We start from the raw sequence: 26,420 nt of genomic DNA on the forward strand, positions 1-26,420 counted from the left end.
AGCACTTAAAATTTTTATATTAGCTTTTATGATAAAAGAGAGTGATTGTTTAACTAAAATATTTCTGTTTACTTACGAAGTAGGAAAATATTTTTGCATATCATATATTTTAATTGTAAAACCCAACAGATCAATGCAGAAGGTATTATGCACAATTATCAAACAAAGGATCAAGGAAGGTAAATGGACTCAGTGTCTAAATTATCCATTAACTGTCTTCTTAGTGAGCTCTATATTCTTCACTACACCCATCCTTTTATTTTACATCATTTTCATTGTAGGGTCCCAGAAATAGTAATAGCGTTCAGTTATATTAATTGAGTTCTTAAATAAGTCAAGTATTCTTCTAAGAACTTTGCATATTAACTCACTTAATTCTACTAATATCCTTATAGAAAAGTACATGCATGTTATAATTATCCTCATTTTACAGATAAAAAATAGAATAGAGAGATTTGGTTAGTAGTTAGCTACTAAGGGGACAGAACTGGCTTTTGATTTCACACAGTCTTCCTTATTACCATTAGTGGTATGGCAAAGACTTTCAAGGTTTATGCGGTTGTTCACCACACCCACAAGTTAGATTTTTATTTATTTCTTAATTAAACAGCTATTCTAGGGGCTTGCAAGTGTGGAAGCCTATAAAGGTCTTTGGAGTGTTTTGCCTCTGGATCTGTTTATTATTTAAATTTACATCAGATTTGAGCACATGATTAATCCTCCATAAATATTTGATGAATAATTAAATGAACAAGCAAAGCTTATTTCTCTCCAATCGCTAACAGTTTTCTGCCTTGGATGTATTAGAACTGGCTTGGAGATTAAGGGGTGGGAGTGGATTGGAAGGGATCATTGCTAGTGGCTGAGAACAAAAGGGATACAGAGACTGCTGCCTTCATGGGGTATAGGTGCTATGATTTTGTCTCTGACCAATGACATTTTATAATAATTTTTACATCTTTTAGTGTAGATTTGTGATATATTTAGACATGCCACATGGAAATGCTAACTCTGCATGTTTCTCCCTTCCATATGGCATTTTATCTAGTCCTGTAGCATACTTCCCTTTAGAATTTACTGCCTGAGCTCTGGGAATGTTTTTGTTCAACAATCTCAATAATTTGGACATAGTAAGCAAAAACCCTAAGGCTGAGACCTGAAGTGTATAATTTAACTATTTTTATTACTTTCTAACATATGTGAAGGACCTGAGCTTGCTCAGAGAACAGAGAAGGCATGGTTCATCTTACTGGATGGGCATCTTACATGGGCATCTTACTGGAGCAGCATTCTCTATAAACTAGTAAGACTGCTCTCTGAATTTATTTGATCTGTCCTTAAGCAAAGGAAGCACTTGCTGCTTGTACACAAAACCAAATGAACCTTGTAGCAAGATATGAATTGATAAAAAATATTTGAAGAGACATTTATTATGTGCTTAATTTGCTGGGGCTTTGAGAGCTTCTAGAAATAGTGACTGACAACTCTTGTCTTCTAGCAGTGCACCAACTTCCTGAGAAAATGACATATACATAAGCCAATTCTGCATAACACAAGCCAACTCTTGTCTATATTATCGTTGTGGCTACATATGAAAGTCGATAAACACTAAAGTATAAGGAAGAGGTAAAAATGAATTAGGATCTAGAACATCAGTGGGGTTTACAAAGAAAATGTATGACTGATAATGTGTCTGGTGGCATGTTAAGTATCTTACATTCATGCTTTCATTTGTTCTCTACAAAATTTATAGGTACTATTGTTACTAATTCCAGTTTACCAGATACAAAAAAACAATTATTCAGAATCTTTATGGCTGGCACAGTTGTGAAAGGCAAAGTAGCTGGTCAAAACAAGGCAGTCTGGTGCTGGAGTCCCCATACCTAGTCACTATTCTGTTCTTTTTGCTGGCCTATGTATTTGGTTTTGCAAATTAATGACACATATAGATGGAGGCAAGTGTTTAAAAAGGTATGTATCAGCACAGGTTAATCTCTAAAGAGAAGTCTCTATTAAGAAGATTCTTGACTTGGCAGGTTTTCTTCCTCTGTTACCTGAAGATTTGGAAATTAGGCCATTTCTCATCAAAGGGCTTTCTTTTCTACCATACTGCTCTGTTGTATCTGGTATAGCATACAAAATTAGAGCCACTTTTTGTGTACTGAGGATTGAACTCAGAAACGTTCTACCGCTGAGCTACACCCCTAACCCTATTGATTTTATTTTAAAACTGGGTCTCTTTAACTTTTTGAGGTTCTTAATAAATTACCGAGACTATCCTCAAAGCTATAATCCTCCTGTCTCAGCCTCCCAAGTACTGGGATTACAGGTGTATGCCACCACGCAAGCTAAATTAGAGCCTTTTAATGTCTCAACAGATCTCATATCTAGTGTGAAAGAATCATGGATACAGACTTCATTCTGTTTCCTAGGCAAACCTTCTAAATGTTCATGTTTCCAAATGAGAACCATGTTGAGGCTAAAGGTGATATCACTACTCCTTATCATACACCCACAAGAAGTGGTAATGTATAGTGGGAAAATGATCCCTGCCACTTCAAGTGTGGACTCATCTACGGTTAATGAAAAGAGGTCACACTATTTCTTCACTCTTGGGGATACTGCTCTGTTCAGTTTAACACCAGAGATCCTGGCATACTGTGATAGATGTAGGAATATATAATACCCAAATCCAGACTGAACAGTTTCTCTGTCACTTTCAAACCTCTCCCAATATAACATTGCAGGGGGGCTTTCGTATTTGAAGGAGGACATCTAATAAAGAACAATAATACAGGTTTGGCCTTCAATTGCTGATTTAATTTTGGCTAGCGATACATACTCATTATAAAATAGGCCCTCATATCTTCTATCTCTTATACATAGGAGAAGATACACTAATCCCCTACAAGAAATCTCTCTTCTCCTTTTCACCTGTACAACTCATTACTTTCTCTGCTGTTTCTTTAAAATGTTATCCTTAGTTTCATTATATGTGCTTATTCTAATCCATGTCTTTCTGGCATGACAGATTATAAATTTTGGAAGTATAGGAATCCAGTATATTTTAGTATTCCCTGGAGCTTACAATGCACCAGTGTCAGCATTTCACCCATATACCCAGTCTCTTACACATTAATGCACCGACTTCCAAATGGCAGCAGCTGCATTTTTTTTTTTTTGCTTGAGGGCTTTCTCTGACCCAAGCCATTTTGCCCACTCTTGTGGTAGACCAGAAGTGAAGACAAATTAATGTCCCCTGAGAGCACTCTCATCCAACCCCTAATGGGAATTGATGTAAAATACCCAAGCTCCTTCCTCCCTTGGGCAAAAATAGTTCAGGGATGTTCTTATACTGGTTTCTAGATTTGCTCATGTGATAAAGCTTTATTTGCCACTAGAAAATAATGAATTTATTTGCTCACCTTTTTTGCCTACCTTCTCTACCTTGTTTCTTGTCCACTTCCCATCCAGTTTATTATTCACATCCCTAATAAACTACTTTCAGCTGGATCCCTGAGTTAACAAGAATTCAAAATAAGTGAGCATCCCATATAGAGAAGGAGTGTATGAGTACCCTTTTAATTACACCGAATCATAAAAATGCATATCATAATGTGAAACAAGACTTGGAAGTATTGTGTTGCATAATTGCTAGGGTCCTGTTAGTCACATGTGAGCCCTTGTAAACACAACAAGCACCATGCTTCCAGGGTTCCCCTTTGCAGTAAAGAAGCAGCTGTCCTAGTTGTTAGCAGAAAAGAGTACATATCAAGAACTCTAGCTTCTATTTTTAGATCTGTTGCTGACACAGAAAACCTGTTTCCTAACAGTACAGTGGTGACCTTCTCACCCTTAGTGAAATGGTGCAGAATGCCAAGAGGAAAACAAGCCCTCATTTGTGGAGGCCACAGAGGAACAGAAGAGGGAAATGAGGGTTTAGGTACTGTTCATTGGCAGACATGGTGCTTTAAGATTTCTTTTGACAGCTAAATAGAAAGTGCTGGGTTTCCCAGAAATGCAGTGGTCCTCAACAGGATTTAGGTATCCAAGCTTAAAAAGCCTGGCTCTGAGCCTAAGACTTCCAAAGGGTAAAACTCCACATTTTTTTAAAAACTTTATATTAAAAGATGATTTTACAAAATAAAGTAGAATTATCATCCTCATACAGATTGAAAATTGATACATGTTAAATATTTTACTTAACTCATTATTTAATGTGAGAACCGAGCAGATGGTAAAACCTGTTCAAAAAATCTCCAATGAACAGACCCATTTATAGACCAAGAATATTGAAATGAATGTATAAATAGAAAACTATCCTCTTTTACAGTGGGAAAAGGAAATAACCTGAATTCCTACAGGACAGAATTTGCATGTCTAAAAAGCAAGAGGTATTTTGCTTTACTATCAGATATATAATTTACACAGTTGTAAAATAGCTCCCATAAAATTGGGGTCAGAAAATACTGAAGATTGTGCTATATAGACAAATGCAGTTTTCCATTAAAGCTTATTTTCCCCTACACTTATGATTGTTAGATTTAATAGTATGATTCTTCTCAAATAGAGAGAGGTCATTTTTTCTAGAGGTTATTTACACTTTTAAAATGCAGACCTTTTGTTTAACATTGTGAGTAGGGATGAGTGTAATAAAATGGAGGGCAGGTATGTGGTGCTTGAGGAAAATACACCTGATTATCAAATAAAGGGATAATATCAAGGTTTTAGAAGAAGATCCTGCCTTGATAGGAGATGGTAAGAGAATAAATAGCTGGCATTTTACACTGCTTCATTCAGTTCCCCCGGTGAACTTGAGAGGTAAAAATATTTCATCTCTTTTAAAATGATGAAACTAGAATCTAGTTAAGAAGACTGCATAAGGTAACACAAATAGGTCATAGCAGAGCCAGGATTTAAACCCAGTCCTTCTGGCCCTACTGTTAATAACTTTTTTTTTTCCATTCTCCCATTTTTCACTAATAAGAGATGATGTCATGAGGGAGGGCTATAGGAAAGAAGTTTCCTGATGACCCACTGAAGCAGGGTAGATACCTCAGTAGTATGTTTAAAGGACTACACTGATAGGCTTCTCATTGGTAACTACCATGTTTTTGTCATAATTTACTGATTTGGTTGAGTGTTCTGAAAAGATAACAAACAGAATTCTCATCTGATATTACTGATTTTGATAAGACAATCAATTTAAATTAAATACATTTTGGTGCTGGGGATTGAGCAGTATGGCTTGCATGCATTCTTTTTTTTTGGCTAGCTTCAAACCTGCGCAATCCTCCAGTCTCCACCTCCCAAGCGTGGGGATTACAAGCGTGCACCACCACGCCCGGCAAGGCTTGCATGCATTCTAATCACTCCACTGAGCTTCCTTTTGAGACAACTAGCCTTTGAAGAAGGAGTAAAGTCAATTGATGGGATGAAAATGCTTTAGATTCAAAGTTGTTCTGAATTATATTTCTTGGGATGCCTTCTTGTCTATAGACAAGGCTTATATTTTGTTCAGTAGCATTCACTGTGCATTTATTGAGTGCCTACAATGAGCTCAATACTATACTGAAATCAGGGGGACATAAGAGTGAGTCAGATACAACCCATAATCTGTCTAGAAATGATTAGACAAATACAAAAATGTTGATTGTAATACAATATGGTAAGGGTAATGGGGCTATGAAACTGCCAAAAATCTATTCAGATAATAATCCTGAAGAAATTCATTTTGTAAGTGTCATTTGACTTTGAAGGATGAGAAGAGTTAAACATGGAAACAAACATGTATATGTGTGTGAATCCTATCCACCAATTTCATTATTATAACTCAAACACAGAAGTTTCTTCTTAGAAAATCACTGATGTAAAAAAATCTATTTTCAATTTGTCAAGACCTAACAAGTTGATGAACTTGCTATTCACTTTGCAAAGTAGTAGAGGATTCAATTAACAAGAGAAAGGCATCTTTAATTCTATTATTTGTTGCTTCATAAAATGAAAGAAAATGTCATTCAGGTTCATGAGAAATTCTCAAGTTTCTTTATTTCAAAACCAATTTCAAATGGCATTTAAAATTGTCTTCTTTTAAGAGTAAATGTATCTTTATTTATTACCTGCATTAATCCCACATATTTTCCAGCGGTTTTCCATCTGATGACATTTGATTATAGTATAAATAGAAATATATGTAGATTACCTTTACAAATTATCATCAACCTGAAAGTTCCATTAAGTCTCTGAGGTCTTTAAAATAAGAAGTGAACCCCGTTTCAACAAGAAAAGTTTCTTGACTTTCCCAAACATAAATATCCACTTTAAAATCACTATAATCTTATAATAAATAAGAAGCAGCAGTTCTCTTGTAGATGCTTAGTAAAAATGCCCTCTCTGTGATGCTTGATTGGGCACACAATTTTTGTTTCATCTGACATTTCTTGAAGAATGACTCAAGTTCTTTTCATCAAATTATTTCTGACTTGTCCTTAATACTTGATTTTCTTATATTTAGACCCCAAACTCACCCTTTAATTGTACATGATGATCAGTAGAAAACCAAGTATAATGGAATGTAATGTCTACTCAATAAATATTTGTTGAAATGATGAGTGACTGAAGATTTATAATATGAAAATAAAGAGAACTCAGCTGGGCATGGTGGTACACACCTATAATCCTAGTACGTGGGAGAGTTAGACAGGAGGATCTCAGGTTCAAGGCCAGCCTTAGTAACTTAGCAAGACCCTCAGCAACTTAGGCCCTATTTTAAAATAAAAAAATAAAATAGGACTGGGGGTGTACCTTAGAGGAAGAATGCCCCTGGATTCAATCCCCAGCATCACAAAAATAATAATAATAATAATAATAATAATAATAATAATAGAGATAATTTAAGAAAGTACTACACAATTCCTTGATTAACAAATGAAACTAATAAGTATAAGCTCCATACAAAAGCATATTTTCTCCCAAAGTATGTTTAAACATTTTTAAAGTCCAGATCATCAAAACATATGCAGTTTTCTCATTAGAAAAATCATATGACTGAAAAATATTTTAACATGACACTAGCATTTGGCAAAGCAGAATGATATATGTCTCACTTCACTGTTCCATAAATTGGGATACATAATGAATAAGTTTTTCACTCATCCTGACATGTTTGCCTTCTCTTTATAACTTACAGATTTTTAACTGGGGGTAATTTTGTCCCCCTAGGACATTTGACACTGACTGGACCCATTTTTGTCATAATAGGAATTGAGGGGTTCTACTAGCACCTAGTAAGTAAAGAGCAGTGATCCCACTAAACATCCTATAATATTAAGAACAACTCCCAACATCAAAGAACATTTGGTCTCACATGTCATTTGTCACAGAAGTGAGAAATCCTAGTTCAAAAAAAGAAAGGGAGAAACAATCATGTAAAATCTGTGGTAGCTAGATGAATTCTCCGGATATGAAGAATGTTTGTGTATAATCCCTAAAGGCATAACAGTAGTAAAAAGTGTCCAAGTCCTGCCAAGAAATTCTGTAAAACTAAAAGAGTCCCTAGAGTTTACATAAAGAAGAGAAATTGGATGAGATAGACATTATTTCAGTAAAGATTCGCATATGAGGGTATTAGAGGATTTAATTTATAGTCTCAGGCCTTCAGTTTACTTTATACTAAAATGAGTTTGGTGATATACCTCCTGTATAAGCATATTTTGATGAACAAAGGACCTTGAAACAATGATAATATTGATGATCAATGACTACCATTACTATAATAGAAACTACAGTTCATTAAATAAATGTTAATGTTAAATAAATAAATATGATTTACTTTCCACATATTACAACTAATTTTCAAAATTACTATCATTGTATTACTAATCCTGTTCTAAAGAATCATGCAAAAAAAAGTTAAAAGTTAAAAACTAAAAGGGCTGGGATGAACCTTGGAAGTATAATGCTCAGGGGTTCAATACCCAATACCAGGAAATAACAACAAAACACAATGGTTTAGATTATGTGCTTATTTTAAATTATAATTATAACATTTAAAATTTCTTAAAGTTTTACATTTCTTCAGATTAGATGCCTCATACCCCCCTCACAAAGTGAGCACAATCACAAAAAGTCATTTTCTCCTCTGTAATCCCCCATCTTCCAAGGCTCTTTTTTTATTAGCACAAATATATCATGTAACACAGGAAATCATTATGAGAAACAGTCCGGGTATCAGGCTCCTACCCTTAACTCTACATCTTCTTGCCTCCACTGCATAACTTATCTTTTACTTTATCTCTTAGGCTAATTGCAAGTATCTCTCTCTTAGGTAAAATATTCTTATTCAAAGGAAATTTAATTTCTGTAAAAGTGAGGCACATATATTTAGTATTCCATTTCCATCCAAGTGTCTCTACCACAATAAAGTGATTTTGATACTTGAAGACAAGTTAAAGTGTTTACAAGTAATAAAGTGCAAAATGAAAATGTCATTCTTGCCTATTTGTGACAAGGGAGAAAAACATAAAATTTCCATCTTGGAACTCAAAGATTGTTCTCTTCTCTCAAGTAGTCTTTCATCTTAAAATGGTGAATTTATTAATAACAGAACTATTAATGATCAATTGTTTTGGTGTTCCACAAGAGTATCCATAATTTCCTCGTGTTTATTTTTATTGTTTTATAGAATTATATTGATATAATTATACTTTGTAGTGAGATTCAAAGTGATACATTCATATATATACATAACATCTCTTGATGTGATTCTCTCCTAACCTTATCCAACTATAATGTTCCTTCTTCCCAGTATATGCCAGCAAGGTTGAGCAACTACATGTTTGACAAGAAATGAATGGATAAAGAAAATACTGTTTATGCATAAAACAAGGTATTATTTTGCCATAAAGGAAAAACAAAATCATATTATTTGCAGAGAAATGAATAGAACTAGAAAACATGCTGAGATTAGCTAGTCTCAGATAGTCAAAAGTCAAATGTTTTCTATGTGAGAGCTAGAGAGAAAATAGGGAAGAAAATGAACTTCATAATCATAGTGAATGAGACCAGTACAATAGTAAAAGCGGATCAGAGGAGAGAGGATAGGAGAGAAAAAAGGAGCTTAAGTAAGAAAACAGACCAAATATTATGCCCACACAGATGCTTATTTTAAATAGAATATATCATAAAGCTTCTTTTTGGTGGTACTAGGGTTTGAACACAGGAGTGCTCTATTACTGAGCTCTTCCTCCAGACTTTTTAATTTATTTTGAAACAGGATCTTGCTAAATTAATATCTGGTCTTGAGCCTGCAATTCTGTCTCAGCCTTCCGAGGAATAGGATCACAGGCATGAGCCACTCTTTCCAACTTATCATAAAGCTTCTTAAAACATAATATTTATTTTTAACTTAAAATATTTGATTAAAGAACATACATAAGATACTATCAATATAAACAAACACAGACCAACTATTTTAATATACTCACTATGAAAGATAGATAAAATATTTAAAGAGAATGATATACATTGATAAAAGTGTCAATTCGTCAGGAAGATATAAATTTTAGACATATTCAACTATACATCTCAATATTAGTCCTTCTATAAATATTCTTATTCATGACATTTAATACCACAGAACTAATCCTAGTCAACATTCTCTTTGAAGCAGCACTAATCCCTATTCTAATTATTATTATCGAATGAAGAAATCAAACAGAATGATTAAATATAGGACTTTGCATTACTTCTACTATTGGCATTAATTTATGTCCAAAACTCCACAGGCCCATTAAACTTTATAATAACCTACAATAGAGCTCAAAATATATGAAATGAACATTGACAGATTAGATGGAAGAAATAAACATTTCTATAATTGTAGCTAGATACTTCAATATCTACATTATTTTCAATAATAAATAGAATATATGTGGAGATACTAGTAAGGAAATAGAAACCTGACATTATAAGCCAACTAGATCTAAATTTCATGTATAGAAAGGTCTATAATCAAAAGCAGACCACACATTCTTCTGAAGTATACATGGAACATTTTCCAAAGTAGACCATCCATTGCGTCACAACACAAGTCTCAACAAATTGTAAAAGGCTGAAATCATACAAAATATATTTTCTAACTACAGTGGACAAAACTAGAAATCAATAGGTGTGGGTAAACTAAATTTTCAAAAATATTTGGAACTCAACACACTCTAAAACAATCTGTGAATCAAAAAATAAATTACAAAGGAAATTAGAGATGAATAAAAACAAAAACACAATATGCCAAAACCTATGGGATACAGGGAAGGCAGTACTCAGAGGAAATCTGTAAGTACTTATATTTAAAAAAGAAAGATCTAAAGTCAATAGCCTTTCTTTATACCTAGAGGAAGTAGAAAAATAAGAGCAAACAAAACTTAAAGCTTGCAGAAGTAAATAACAAAGATTAGAGAAAAGACGAATTGGAGATTAACAAAAACCAAAAGTTATTTTTTCAAAGAGTAGTAACATTGCCGGGCGTGGTGGCGCACGCTTGTAATCCCCGCGCTTGGGAGGCAGAGACAGGAGGATCGCGCAGGTTCGAAGCTAGCCGTGTGCGCTGGCTTAGGAGACCCTGTTTCCAAATAAGAATGTAAAAATAGGTTTGGGAGTGTAGCCCGGAGATAGAAGGGCTTCCAGGAACCCCAGTACCACCAAAAAAAAAAAAAAAAAGAGTAGTAGACATTGATAAATATTTAGCCAGGCTGATAAAATGGTATAAGACTCAAATAATTAAAATTAGAATCGAAATGGGATCATTACTGACTATAAAGAAAATGATTGCAAAATATTAACAAATTATATAAACTAGACAAAATAGAAAAACACCTAGAAACAGTAATTACCTAAAAGATTCAAGGTGAAATAAAAATATCTCTCAGAAGAGATCAAAGCAGAAAAAAAAATCTCTCAACAAATAAAAGTTCAGGCCAATGCTGGCTTATCTGCTGAGCTATACCAAACATATAATTAACACCAATCCTTCTCAAACTATTCCAACAAGTAGATAATGAGTGAATGTTTCCTAACTAATGTCATGTGACTGGAATACTATAGCCAGAAAATGGTACTACAAGAAAAGAAAATAATGGATCAATATTGCTTATGAGGACAGATACAAAAATTATCAATAATATATCCACAACTCATATCCAATAACATATCAAGGCCAATTAAGATTATTCCAGGAATGCAACGATGGTTCAATATAGGAAAATTAGTAATACACCATATTAGTAGGATGAAGTGATATACCATCTCAATAGAATGAAGGAAATAACCAAATTATCATTTCAGTTGATGTGTGCATGTTTTTCCACCATCTTTTATCCCACTAAGATGTATAACTATAATGTACCAATAAAAAAATTTAAAAAAGTAATGCCATGTTACATGTTTGCTTCCTGTAACCTGTTTTATGTAGTAAATATGACATTGGAAGTTTTGTCCAGATCAGATATGAAAATCCAATATAGGATATCAAATGCAAATGAAGAAAGTAAAACCATCTTTGTTTACAAAAGACATTGGCAGAGAAAAATCCCAGAGAATCCAAACAAAGCTACTAGAGCTAATGAACAAATTTAGCAAATTTTCAGTCTACAAGAACACCACACAAAAATCAGTTTTGTTTATACAATGTTGCAAAGAACCATCTGATAAACATTTCTGAAAGAATTTGATGAAGACCCAAGTAAATGAAAATATATTCCACATTCATGGGTAGGAAGCCTTAATATTGTAAAGATTTCAATACTAGACAGAGTGATCTACAGATTCAAGGAAATGATTATGGCCTGCTTGTACAATCTTCTAAGAATAAGAGAGAAAAGGGAACAATGTGAGCAAAAGAGAAAGGAAGGAGCATTGAGTCTCTTTTTTTTTCTCTTTATGACTTTTTTTTAACAATTTTTTATTGAACATAAATAGTTTACATTTAAACTATATTTGGTGCCTTCTGCCCTCTGCCCCCGTTTACCCTTCACCCCTCCCACCAATGGTTGTCCAGGTTAACCATGTCATATTCATAATTTTACACATATTCAGATGTAGACCCTCATTAATCAAGATAAGTCTTCCTCCTCTCCTATCTTTTCATTCACACTTTGCTGATATTTCCCCTCCATTATCTGGAATCCCACTGGTATCCTCTGTGTTTCCTAGTTTGGGCATATTAGAGGAAACATATGTACCTTCTCCTTCTGTGCTTGGCTGATCTCACTTAACATAATGTTCTCCAGGGCTTTCCATCTTCTTGCAAATGATATAATTTTGTTCTTCTTTATGGCTGAATAGAATTCCATTGTGTGTGTATTTCCCAAAGTTTTGCTATCCATTCATCTGTTGATGGAGATCTGGGTTGGTTCCATATTTTGGCTATTACAAATTGTGCTGCTATGAACATAGGTATGCATATGTTGCTGTATTTCTCTGAATTCAACCCCCTTGGAAAGATACCCAGGAGTGGTATAGCTGGATCATATGGTGGATCTATTTCCACCTTTCTTAGGAATCTCCACATAGATCTCCATAGTGGTTGAACTAGTTTGCACTCCCACCAATAGTGTAAAAGTGTTCCTCTTTCCCCACATCCTTGCCAGCATTTGTTGTTGTTTGATTTCTTTATGCTTGCCACTCTGACTGGGGTTAGATGGAATCTCAGTGTAGTTTTGATTTGCATCTCCCTGATGGCCAGTGATGAAGAACATCTTTTCATGTATCTATTGGCCCTTTGTATCTCTTCTTTTGTGAAGTGTCTATTTAGTTCATTTGCCCATTTCTTGATTGGGTTGTTTTGCTAGTGTAGAGTCTTTTGAGCTCTTTGTATATTCTGGATATTAGCCCCCTATCAGAATGGTGGCTGGTAAAGATCTTTTCTCATTCTGTAGGCTTCCTCTTTAGGTTATTGATAGTTTCCTTTGATGAGAAGAAACTTTTTAGTTTGATGTTATCCCACTTGTTTATTCTTGCTTTAATTTCTTGGGCTTTGGAGGTTTTGTTGAGAAAATTACTGCCTGTGCCAATATGTTGTAGTGTTGAACCTATGCTCTCCTCTACTAACTTCACAGTCTCAGATCTAATTTCTAAGTCTTTGATCCATCTTGAGTTGATTCCTGTGTTTGGTGAGATATAGTGGTTTAGATTCATCTTTTTACAAATGGTTAGCCAGTTCTCCCAGCACCACTTGTTGAAAAAGACTGTCTTTTCTCCAGCGTATGTGTTTGGCCCCTTTGTCAAAGATTAATTGACTAAAGATGTGTGGGTTTGTTTCTGTATCTTCTATTATAATCCTCTGGTTAGTATATCTGTTATTGTGCCAGTAGCACGCTGTTTTTACTACTATTGCTCTATAGTATAATTTGAAGTCTGGGATTGTAAGGCCTCCTGCATGTTTCTTATTGTTGAGAATTGCTTTGGCTATTCTAGGTCTTTTCTTTCTCCATATAAAGTTCATGATTGATTTTTTCTAGGTCTCTGAAGAATGTCACTGGTATTTTAATGGGAATTGCATTGAACCTATATATCAGTTTTGGCAGAATGGCCATTTTGATGATATTTATTCTGCCTATCCATGAGCACGGGAGATCTTTCCATCTTCCAAGGTCTTCTTCAATTTCTTTCTTTAATGTTTTATAGTTTTTGTTGTAGAGGTCTTTTACATCTTGGGTTAGGTTTATTCCTAGGTATTTTATTGGTTTTGAGGTTATAGTGAATGGAATTGTTGTTTTTGTTTCTTTCATTGTGGATTCGTTGTTGGCATAAAGAAAAGCCACTGATTTCTTTAGGTTGATTTTGTATCCTGCGACTTTGCTGAATTTGTCAATCAACTCCAGAAGTCTTTTGGTTGAGTTCTTTGGGTCTTCCAGATAAAGGATCATGTCATCTGCAAATAAGGATAATTTTAATTCCTCTCTTCCTATGTGAATTCTTTTGATTTCCTCCTCTTGTCTTATTGCTACAACAAGAGTCTCAAGGAGTATATTGAAAAGGAGTGGTGATAGTGGGCATCCTTGTCTTGTTCCTGACTTTAGCGGAAATTCTTGCAGTTTTTCCCCATTCAATATAATGGTGGCTTTGGGTTTACAGTATATTGTACTTTCCTTCTATCCCAATTTTTCCAGTGTTTTTAACATAAATGGGTGTTGGATTTTGTCGAATGCTTTTTCAGCATCTATTGCTATGATGATGTGATTTTTGTTCTTGGTTCTATTTATGTGGTGAATAACATGTATTGATTTGTGTATGTTGAACAAGCTTTGTTTTTCTGGGATGAAACCGACTTGGTCATGATGTATTATTCTCTTGATATAGTTTTGAATGTGTATAGCTAGTATTTTGTTTAGAATTTTTGCAACTATGTTCATTAAGGATATTGGTCTGTAGTTTTCCTTTTTTGAGATATCTTTATTTGGTTTGGGGATTAATGTGATACTGGCCTCATAGAAGGAATTTGGGAGAGTTCCATCTCTTTCAATTTCCTGGAACAAGTTATGAAGTATTGGTATTAGTTGTTCACTGAAGGTTTTGTAGAATTCAGCTGGAAACCCATCTGGGCCTGGGTTTTTCATTGGTGGAAGAATTTTTATTGCCGTTTCTATTTCTTTGGTTGTTATTGGTTGGTTTAGGCTTGCTATATCCTCTTGGCTGAGTGTAGGAAGGTTAACTGTGCTTAGAAATCTATCAATTTATTCCAGGTTTTCAAGTCTATTGGTGTATAAATTTTTAAAGTAGTTTCTGATAATCTTTTGAATTTCTTCACTATCTGTGGTGATATCTCCTTTTTCATTTCTAATTACGATAATTTGAGTTGATTCTCTTTTTCTTTTGGTTAGGTTGGCCAGGGGTTTATCAATTCTATTAATCATTTCAAAGAACCAACTTTTTGTTTTATTGATTCTTTGAATTGTTTATTTTGTTCTCTATTTCATTTATTTCTGCTCTAATTTTAATGATTTCTTGCTTTCTGCTGGCTTTGGAAATAGACTGTTGCAGAATTTCTAGGTCCTTGAGTTGTGTCATTAGGTTCTTTACTTGGTGGTTCTCTGTCCTTATGTGGGCACTCAATGCGATAAACTTTCCTCTTACAATGCAATAAACTTTCCTCTTAGTACTGCCTTCATGGTGTCCCATAGATTTTGGTAGGTTGTATCTCTGTTTTCGTTTGTTTCCATAAATTTCTTTATTTCTTCCTTAATTTCTGCTCTTACCCATTCATCATTCAATAGTGTATCATTCATTCTCCATGAATTTGAATACTTTCTTTCGAGTTTCCTGTTGTTGATTTCTACTTTTATTCCATTATGGTCTGAAAAGATGCAAGGAATTATATTACATTTTTTTAATTTGCTGGTATTTCCTTTGTGTCCCAGGATGTGGTCTATTTTGGAGAAGGTTCCATGGGCTGCTGAGAAGAATGTGTATTCTGTAGTTCCTGGTTGAAATAATCTGAAAATGTCTATTAGGTCCATTTGGTTTATGATTTCCTTTAGTTCTAAAGCGTCTTTACTCATCCTTTGCCTTGAAGATTGATCCAGTGGTGTGAGAGGCGTATTAAAGTCTCCCAGAATTATTGTATTTGTGTCTACTTGGGATCTTATGTCCAGAAGGGTTTGTTTTACAAATGTGGTTGCACCCACATTTGGGGCATAAATATTTACTATCATTATAACTTCTTGGTGTAATGTTCCTTTTAATAAAAGGAAGTGCCCTGATTTGTCTCTTTTGATGTGTTTTAGTTTAAATTCTGTTTTGTTGGATATCAGGGTTGCTACCCCTGCTCTTTTTTGGTCACTGTTGGCATGGTATATCTTTTTCCATCCTTTCACTTTCAGTCTGTGAATGTCTTTGGCTATAAGGTGAGTTTCTTACAGACAGCATATATTTGGATTATGTTTCCTAATCCACATTGCCAGTCTATGTCTTTGGATTGGTGAGTTAAGAGATATTATTGAAATATGATTTTTGTTTTCTGCCATTTTGTGTTCTGTCTACTCTTGGGTGGTTTGATCTTTCTTCTTTTCTTAAATGGCCCACTTATTAACTTCCTCTCTTCTCTGATTCTGAAGTCTGCTTCTTTTTTCTTCCTTATGCTTTATTTCTTTAAGAATTTTCTCTAGTGTTGGCTTTGAATTCATGAATTTTTTGAGATTCTGTTTATCCTGAAAGACTTTGGTTTCACCATTGATCTTGAAGAGTAGTTTTGCTGGATAGATTAGTTTGGGTTGGAAGTTATATTCTTCCAGGGTCTGAATCATGTCATACCAGTCTCTCCTAGCATTCATGACCTGGGTTGTATAGTCTGGGGTGATTCTTATTGTTTTGCCTCTATATGTCACCCGTCCTTTTGTTCTCACTGCTTTTAAGATTCCTTCCTTGGCCTCTATATTGGTCATTTTGGTTATTATGTGGCATGGAGTGGACTTTCTTTGATCCTGTCTCAGTGGAGTTCTGTATGCCTCCTGGACATGAAGGTCCAAGTCTCTTTCCATATTTGGAAAATTCTCTGAGATTATTTCCTTGAAGATATTACAGATGCCCTTGGTCTGTACCTCTATCCCTTCTTCAATGCCTATTATCCGTAAATTAGGACGCTTCATATTATCCCATATTTGCTGGATTTGTTAAGGTTTTGTTGCTGTAAAGATTTCTGTATATCGCTGACTGTGTTTTCAGTTTGGGATGTACTGTCTTCTAATATTGATAGTGTTTTCCATTTCATGTAATCTTCCAGAATTTCTTTCTATTGCTGTCTTCATTTCACTTATTGCCTCTTTCATTTAATTCCAGACCTCTTTCTGATTCTTTTTTAGTGTTTCTAACTCACCTTTCACCTCCTCTAGACTTGTTTTAAATCTTTTCATCATATTGTACATCAAGATTCTGAACTCCCCTTCTTGCATTTCTAGTAGGTCAGTATTCGTGATTTCTGCTGTCTCTTCATAACTCCTGGTTCTCATATTTATAGTGTTCTCTGCCCTGTTTTTCTGATTTCTACCCATTGTTCGTGAGTATTATGTTTAGTCAAATCTTAATATTAGGAGTTTAGGGGTATCGGCAAGTCAGCAGAGCTTTTCCAGTGTTGAGGGTGGGTGATGTGGGAGGAGCTGGAGTGATGGGTAAAGGATTTGAATTAGGTAGAGGATCTGTTTAGGTTGAGAAAGACTTTAAGTATGATAAGGTAATATCTTGCTGAGAATGAGAGAGAGTTAACTAGTAGGACTCTTGTTGTTAGTAGAGTAAGTACGGAGATATGAAATCCTTTGAGTATTAAATAAGGAGGTATATTATGGGGAAAAGTTTTGGGGGAGAAGAGTATATAGGTTAGTGTGGGGAAGATTGTAAGAGGGGTAATGGAAGGAGCAGACAAACATAAAAAAAAAATCCACACAAGATACCAAGACTATTATGTAATCCAAGAAAAAGAAAGGAAAAACCAATCAAAGGAGGAGAACAAAAAAGGAAGGAAAGAGGAAGAAAGAGGAAAAAAGGACAAGAATAAAATAAAAGGAACAAGCAGCTGTGTGAAATCAGAAAACAAAGCAAACTATCAAATATATATAAAAAAACAAGTTAAAGTAAAAGAAGGATGGGGACACAAATAAAACAGCAATAACCATAACAAAACAAAAGCACTGTAAAACAAAACAAAACAAAACATCCACAGTAACAATAAAAAAATAACAGTCCTACTTATTTACGAATATGGGGTCAGGTCCATATAATATTTGTGTATCTGATTGCTTTGGTAGTTTTCAGAATATAATCCAATGTCTCTTATTTTTCTTTGTACTCTATTTTTATCTTCTTAGGTCACCCTGGATGTTTGGATACCTTTTTTTCCTTTAACTGCTTTGGGTTTATGTGTCAGGATGTCTGGTGTCACTCTTATTAGATTCTGTACAATTTCCAGGTTCTGCGTAATTCCAACCTGTAGTCAGCACCTCTGCACTCACCACCCTAGACTCTGGCCTGTGCTTCCTTACGGCAGGAGTGGAGGATGTCCAAAGTAGACTTGGAACTTCCCCCTGCGGTCCTGTGCAGATATTGTGTCTTGATAGATTTTCCTGTGTCTCTGGAGATTCTAACTGGGCTAGCCAGTGTGGCCCCAAGATGTGCCCTGGACAAAGGGTTGCTGGTTCCTGGATGCCCACACTTACTGCCAGATCTCTGCCAGTTCCAAGAGTGCAGGCTGGGTACACTGCTATTACTGGACCCAGGTGTGAGTGGGTGCAGCTGCCTAGTGCCTGCTGCTATGCTCCTCCACAGTGCATTGGGCTGTGTTTTAGACTAGAACTGTGTTTTAGACTAGAACTGGAGTATCAGGCTGCCGGGTGGGCGGGAACACCCAGCGGTGGGCCAGGGGCGCGGGATAGGTGCACAAGTGTCCGGGGGGGCACAGGCGCTGCGAGGTGTCCAGCAATGATCTCTGCCTCCCATGTGCCGCAGAAGCTGGGGACCCGAGGAGATCTCATGGGCTCACAGAGCTTTCGCAGCCTGGAAAGCAGGCCTCTGGTAATGTGTGTGTCTGGGCTCCAGTGGGGGGCGGGGGCTAGGCACACAAGGTAGGCTCCGATTTAGGGGTGGGGGTGGCACAGGCACTGACTACTAGCGGGGGTCCGGGGCGCAGACAGGGTGCACGAGGACAGTGCTGGGTTCTGAGGTGTGGGACAGATGCTCCGGGCCAGTGCTGGGCCTGAGGCGCATGCTAGTACCCACACTTTCCCTGGACGCACTCAGGTACCTGGCTTCCTTGGTCCAGGGGTCCGTGGAAGTCTCTGTGCCGTTGTGGTCCAGTCGCTGGTGAGCACACAGAATTCTGACGTGGATGCTGCTCGCTGCTTAAGATGAGGCTCTATGTCCTTTTTCAGTCTCGGATTATCTTGCCATGGTAATTTCAGTCAGGGCTCAGGAGTGCAGTTCTCAGGAGTACAGTTTTATTTTGTATTATTTTTAATTTTTATATTGGTGCATTTTAGTCATACATCTTAATGGAGTACATGATGGTAGAGGCATGCATGCATACATCACTCACTCAATTATCCCTTCCCAAATTCCCACCTCATTCTCTCCCCCTCCCTCCTTCTCACATTTAGCTTAGTGATTGACTTGATATGTTTATGAATGTACATCATGTACATTAAAATTTTCCCTCTTTTCCCCTCCCATCCCCCTCAGTTTTGTTGCCTTTCTTACTCATCTAAGGTCTCTCCGTTTTTGTCTGGAGTCCTTCCTATGTCCCATTTTCTCCCTAGCTTTCACGTTTTAGGGAGAGCATTGATTTCTTACTTTTTATGACTGACTAATCTCACTTAGCATAGAGTTTTCCAATTCTATCCATTTCCCTGTAAATGACATAATATTGTTCTTAATGGCTGAATAAAATTCCATTGTGTACTTATCCCATAGTTTTGTAATCCATTCATCTGTTGATGGATGTTTTGGCTGGTTTCATAGTTTGGCAGTTGTGAATTGTGAAGCTATGAACACAGATACACGCACATTAGTTTGGTAGATTAGTTTCCATTCTTTTGGGTAGATACCCAGAAGTGATATTGCTGAATCATTCTTCTGAGGATCCTCCATACTATTTTCTGAAGTGGTTGCAATAATTTGCAATCAAATCAACAATGTCTTAGAGTTCCCACTTCTCCAAATCTTCACTAGCATTTGTTGTTGTTTGTCTTTTGAATGATTGTCATTCTGCTTGGAATTAGGTGAAATCTCAGGGTGGTTGTATTTGTATCTCTCTGATTACTAATGATGAAAGCATTTGTTTTCATATATTTATTGAACATATAAATTTCTTCTTTTGTGAAGTGTATTTTATTCATTTGCCCATTCTTTTCACAAGAAATATTTGTTCCTTTAGTTTTGCACAGGAGTATTTCTGCAGGGGGTTTCTTTTATTTTTTTTCTTGTTTTAAATATTTATTTTTTATTTTTTTATTTTGGTGTATTATATCTATTCATACTTGCCTATTTTTTATTGAGTTATTTGTTTTCTTAGCTGTGAGTTTCTTGAGTTCTCTGTATATTCTAGATATTAGTCCTCTATTGGAGGAATGGTTAGCAAAAACTTCTCCCATTCTGTTGCCTCTCTGTTGAGGCTTTTGATAATTTTCCTTTGCTATACACAAGCTCTTCAGTTTAATGCAATCCCACATATTGATCTGCCTTTTAGTTTCTTGTGCCTTTGGAGTCTTGTTGAAAAAGTTTTTACCTGTGTCTTTGTGTTGCAGTGTTAGACCTTTGCCCTCTTCAAGGAGCTGCAAGGTCTCTGGTCTAATTTCCAAGTCTTTGACACATCTTGAATTGACTCTTGTGCAGGGCGAGAAAGTAGGTCTATCTATCTCACATATAAGAATTTATTAAATGTTTCCACCCTGAATTGGTAACTTAAAAGGGATGATTTCAGCCAGGCATGGTGGTACACTCTTGTAATCCCAGTACTCACGAGGATGAGACAGGAGAATTGCAGGTTCGTGGTCAACCTCAGCGATTTGTGAGGCTTTCCTCAATTTAGTGAGACCCTGTTTCAATAAAAAAAAATAGGGCTGGGAGTATAGCTTGGAGGTAGAATGCTCCTGACTTCCATCTCCAGTACCATTAAAAATTAATTAATTAATTAAAAGGGATTATTTATTTGTGGAAAGAGAAAAATGAACAATTTTTCATGATGTGCCTTGACTTTATTTAATTTCTTTCTTGTTGGTAGAAAATATATATATTAGAATTTAATGGCCAAAATAAGAAAAAAATCTTTTTTATTTTGTTCTACATTGAATAAACAAAAGACAAAACAAATTCCAGCAGAATAGAAAGTAACTATGGAGAGAGACTCATCTTAGTAGAAACTAAATTAAAAGACTTGAAGTAGGTGGAGAATGTGGTACACACCTATAATCCCAGTATTTGGGAAACTGAGACAAGAGAATAGCAGGTTCAAGGCCAGTCTCAGCAATTTAGTGAGGTCCTCAGCAACTTATTGAAGCTCTGTTTCAAAATAAGAATAAAATAGGGCTGAAGTTATTGCTCAGAGGTAGAACACCACTGGTTTCAATCCCCTTTGCCATAAAGGAAAAAAAAGACTTAGAATATCTCAATGTTCTTAGATGAAAATTGTTTGGGTAATATGGTGGTATCTATGATTCTGAGCCTGTAAACATTTTTAAAAATCATACAATTTATCTGGATAGGATGGTTCATGCCTATAATTCCAATACTTGGGGGTCTGAGACAGGAGGCTCACAGGCTCAAGGCCAGATTCACCAATTTAGTTAAATCCTGTTTCAAAATAAAAAATAAATAAAATAAGGCTGAGGGTGTAGCTCAGAGGTATGATGCCCTGAGTTTAGTCCCCAGTACCCACTCCCTTACACACAACCATGCAACTTTTTTTTTAAAAAAGAAAACATTGGTTAGGTTACAAAGAAAATCAACTTACAACTTTCACAAAAACTCTTTGATTCTTCTTTTACGAAAAGATCTCACCTACGATATTGCATATTTTTACCACAATTTTCTTCTCATTTCAAGAGCTTAAATTGGACTTGTAGAGTTAAAAAAAAATGCAGCACTCAAATACAGCCAAAACTTGTGTTTTAATACCAGCCTTTGAGGGTGGCTGCAAGCCAAAATTCTCTTCATTCAGATCATACCAGCTGGTTGGGTATAGAGCCAACTAGGGTGTTGTTTGCACTGGGCTGCTGAGACTTTGTCGAGTGAAGGGAGACAAATTTCCACAGGGAAAAGTAGCAAGTGAATAGATGGTTCATGATGGGATTTTCTTATCTCAGACCACATTAGGGGAAAACTCCATGAAGGCAATAAACACATTCCCAGCAAAACGTGGAAAAGAGAATCTTAACACAGTGATTTATCTATTGTCAAAAGGCAAGATATGAAGGGGCCAGCCTTGTCCCTGGGTCTCGGGAGAGAAAAGTGGACTTCTGATTTTGTTCACATTACATTTAAGATATGGTAACTTTTTCTTTCTACCATATTTACTCTGGCAAATAGTTTAAATAATGCCATGTAGAGCATATAAGAATAGCAACACCAATTTCAATAAATTGTATGGGTAGGAGGAGGGGAGCAGTGTTAGATCTGGAAGGAAACACAACTGCTGTGTTCATAATGTTTCTTTCACTCTGAACCTCCTTATGATGAAGAACTACAGTGCAAGTGTAGAAATGCAAGTGTATTGTTCTACAATAAAAGTGTAGAAAATGTATTAACTATGGGGGAAATTTCAAAATGAGAAAGCAGTATTAAACAATACAAGGAAGTGAAAAATTGCACTACAATGTTCAAAATTTCACAGATGAATTTTAATAAAATTCCAAATATTTGTATCTATACTATGAGTAAATTAAATATTTTAAGGTACGAATACCAAATTATCTATTTATGTTTATCTCTTAATATGTGCTAGTTTTTTGTAATTTTTTTCATCATTTTTCATTGGGGTCATAATATATAAAGAAGAAAAGGGGTAAATTCAGAGGTGTCAAAAGACTCAGAGTAACCCACAGTTTTAAAGGCTACCATGCAAAAGTAAGCGAATGATCCTGACTCATCCATAATCCAAATTGTAGCACCAATTAGACCTCATTACCAAGGTTATTTTATCTCCACAAGGTGTTCACTATTAATGCCTACAATATTGATGACCCTAAGGTCAAAGAAAATCAGCCACTAAAAAGGTTACTATAATATCAGTTTATGCCAATGAATTGAATTAAATAGATTTTGCTTATATTTTCCAAATTCAAAACTTTTAGGGTAAGTTATCATTGCTTCACTGTTGTTATCTAAAAGAGCTTTGGGAATGTTATCATTATATATGTCCAGGTAATTTTTTATCTCACCATCATTTTAATTTTATTTACATCTCTAGCCATTTGCACAGATGTTGATGGAGCTATATTTTTGCTTCAATGTCTATTGCAATATTCTTATTGCATTCTGCAGGTCCTCCAGTAAACGTTACTTGCAATATTTTTATCAACAGTTTTGGATCAGTCACAGAAACCACCATGGTAAGTGCTACAATGCCACTGGCAAGAGAAAAACGTGACTCAATTATACCATGAACACAACCTGTCAAATTTTCTATTGTTCAAATTGCAGGGCCTCCTGTAAATGTTACCTGCAACATATTTATCAACAGCTTTGGGTCAATAGCAGAAACTACAATGGTGAGTGGGACTGAGCATTGAAACCATCGTGTGAAGGAATGGGATATGGGATCAAAGAGCATTGTTGCATATTTGTACGAAATCTACTGAGTGCCAATTTCCAACTTTATTCATGTCAAAACGATAATGTATACTCCTTTATTTTGGAAGGTTATTTTTCAAGGACTCAATAACTCATTGATATTTGATAGGTTATCTATCACACTGGAGAAATTTTAAAAACATTTGATGTTTGGCTAATTTTGGTAGAAATATTAGCAATAAGTATAATATGTATAGTGAAGAGTATTTAAGTATATGCATCTCCAACATTTCATGAGTATAAACTTCAACATTTGAGAAATGCTATGTCCAGTCTTTTACATATAATGAAAGTTTTAACATAACCAATCCTTACTGTGATATACAACAAAGACAAAATGATGGGGCAAACACACACACAGATATACAAACATACATACAAAAACATGCACACACAACTTTGTTGGCAATAGAAATTAGTATATAGTTTACATCATATTCAGTGATTTGAAAAAATATATATAACTAATTAAAAGTTCATCATAGGATATGTATGAACATCTTTCATATATTTTAAAAGGATTTCAGATACTATAAAATCCAACAAGAGTCTCTATAAATGTAATGGTCATTTTGCTTATTAGATCATTAGCTTTACCCCACACAGTATTACCTTAAATGAAATATTTTCTTGGTACCCATGTGATTTAAGTTCTTAATCAACTGACTCCAATTTGCATGACTACCTAAATTATATACCCATATTATAAGATGAATCTAAAATAAGATAGAGTTGACCTTGACCAAGTATTGAGATGGTTGATGTTTTAGAAATACTCAGAAGTAAAATAAGCATAATGCCATTGAGAAGAAAAAATATAATCCCTGCATTTTTTATGAAATTTCTTTTTTAGGCCATTAGGATCATGTTTAATAAATTAATGTACTTGTGATGTCCTTGATGCTAGAAAGAAGCAATTGACCTTTTACTCTTTCTTTTCCCCGGAAAATTAAACATAATCCATCTTCACTACACATTTGAATATTATCCTGATACAGCATAGTCCAAGAATGATCATTCTGAGACAACAGGCTATAGTGCATTAAGATTTTACATAAACAAAATAGTTTTGATAGGGTTATTAAATGAATAATAAGAATCTCTAATCATAGAAAGAATAATTCAACTCTGGACTTGGCATTCAGTATCCGTCTCTTTCCTCTTTTTTCCTTATAAGTGAGGGGCACAACTTCTAGTAGCTCAAATCACTGTCACCAACTTTACACGATGGCATTCAATGACGATATTTGCACGGCCTAATGCTGATTGCATTAATTAGATTCCTAAGTTGCTTTGATTAAATCCCCACATTGCATATTACTCCAATCAAAAATGTAAATGTACACTTTTTGATGTTCATTAATGCAAAAATAAGGTAAACTTATAAGGAGATGAAAATGGAGGCCATGAAAATTCTATTTTCCTGTCTTTAAGAGTTACTGGAGGTATTTATAAATGGGCTGCTTAGCTACTTCCTAGTCAACCATTACATGTCTTTTGTCACATTTCCTACCCAATATTTGGAAATTGCTGATCAAGAGTAACATCAATGGCCTATCTATTCTGTTGTATCAGATAGACTGAATTGCATGTTTAGAATAATGATGTGGATTGTGCTTCTTAGCTTTCTATACAATAACAAGCTTCAGTTGACTTTGAAATATATATCTAATTTTTTTTCAATTACAGCTTCAGTGTGAAACTACAAAAATATTTTTCAAAACTATCATGGGTATGTCAAAGAAGATATTCTCATACCACCTAGAAAAGGAATTATAAAACCTTTTCTGCAAAAGGCCAAAAAGTAAAATAGTTAATATTTCAGAGACAGATAGTCTCTGCCATAAGTATTAGTTTTTGTCTTTTAGCATAAAATAGCCATAAACAATAATAAGCTAATGGATGTGGTTGTGCTCCAATAAAACTTTACTTACAAAAATAGGCTTGGGTCACGTTTGCCAATCCCCAATTTAAGGTATCAGTATTTAAATGGACAACATTCAGATGACCATAAAAATGTGACAAAGACACCACTAAGGAAAAACTTTGACATCCAAGAAAACCAAGGCCTTCTTTGGGAATCCACCTAATGTACCTTGTCTTAATCATGTCACGCTGCTATAACAAAGCAGCATAGATCAGATAGTTTAAAAAATTATTTCTCAGTTTTGGAGAATAGAAGTCTGAGATCATGGTACTTGATCCAAATTGTGACTATTTATGGCCAGTAGAGTCAGGTTATGGTGGGAGATCTATTAAGGTTATAAACTGATGATTACTCCTTGTATCCTCACACAATGGAAGGAAACTTTTCTGGAGCCTTTTCTATAAGAGCTATCTACCCTTCTGAATAAATTACCTCCTCAAAGCCCCACTTACTAAAACCATCACTGATATATTCACAAAATTTGACTCAGAAACTTTGGTCAAAAAATTTAATAGAACCAGATTGTTTTAGCAACCATCTTCAGTTGGAGTCAGAAGTTTCAGCTTTTATTAAGTGAGGAAGTCATTGAGGACATTGATTAGAGCTATTTTGGGGGGATAATAGTCTTGCTGTTTTATATTTTCTGGAGTGAACTTTTCCAAGAATGCTTCAGAATTTTGAGTTACTACACATGTTGACTTTCCTCTCTTCTTTCAAAACTCATTCTTACCCCATGACCCAGATAGCACTATCAAAGGATTTAATTTTAGGTATTTGTTACTAAAGAAGAGGTAATGATTGTTTCAAGAACTCAATGTGTCTTTTTTTGGTGCTATACAAGCTATCCCTTTTATAGTTAATGAAATTCAGCTAATTCATTGTTGATGCTGCTTGCCTACAAAGTACTGGCTTATTTACAGACCCAATAAAAATTCTCAATTCTTTGATATATGAGTGTCAGAGATGTACACTCACAAGACAACACATTTGTGTTACTCTAAGGGATATTTATATGGACCATCACAATAATATATATTATTCAAAAGTACATATTTTGTTTATTAAAAGATACAGGGATGCATTTATGGTCATTTTTGTTTGATCCTTTTAAAAAGTATTCAGTGGAACAAACTTTCTATGTTCTAAAAGACACAGAATAGTAGTAAGG

The 26,420-nt window shown here is 35.1% G+C and overlaps 1 protein-coding gene across 2 annotated transcripts in view; it reads left to right on the forward strand.

Annotated features, from left to right (window-relative positions):
- The window catches only part of GLRA2 (glycine receptor alpha 2), a gene marked incomplete at both ends in the record, with an annotated part of 207,005 nt that overhangs the window by 33,701 nt on the left and 146,884 nt on the right, over positions 1-26,420 (forward strand). Inside the window, one exon of one of the 2 annotated variants that reach the window (XM_080719045.1) lies at positions 23,176-23,243. In XM_080719045.1, the coding sequence (XP_080575171.1) occupies positions 23,176-23,243 (68 nt within the window). Of the gene's footprint in view, positions 1-23,016; positions 23,085-23,175; positions 23,244-26,420 lie in introns of both variants that reach the window. The other variant, XM_080719044.1, reaches the window with a different exon arrangement.

This window comes from Muscardinus avellanarius (assembly GCF_963383645.1).
Source record: "Muscardinus avellanarius genome assembly, chromosome: X".
In the NCBI taxonomy this organism is placed as follows: Eukaryota; Metazoa; Chordata; class Mammalia; order Rodentia; family Gliridae; genus Muscardinus; species Muscardinus avellanarius.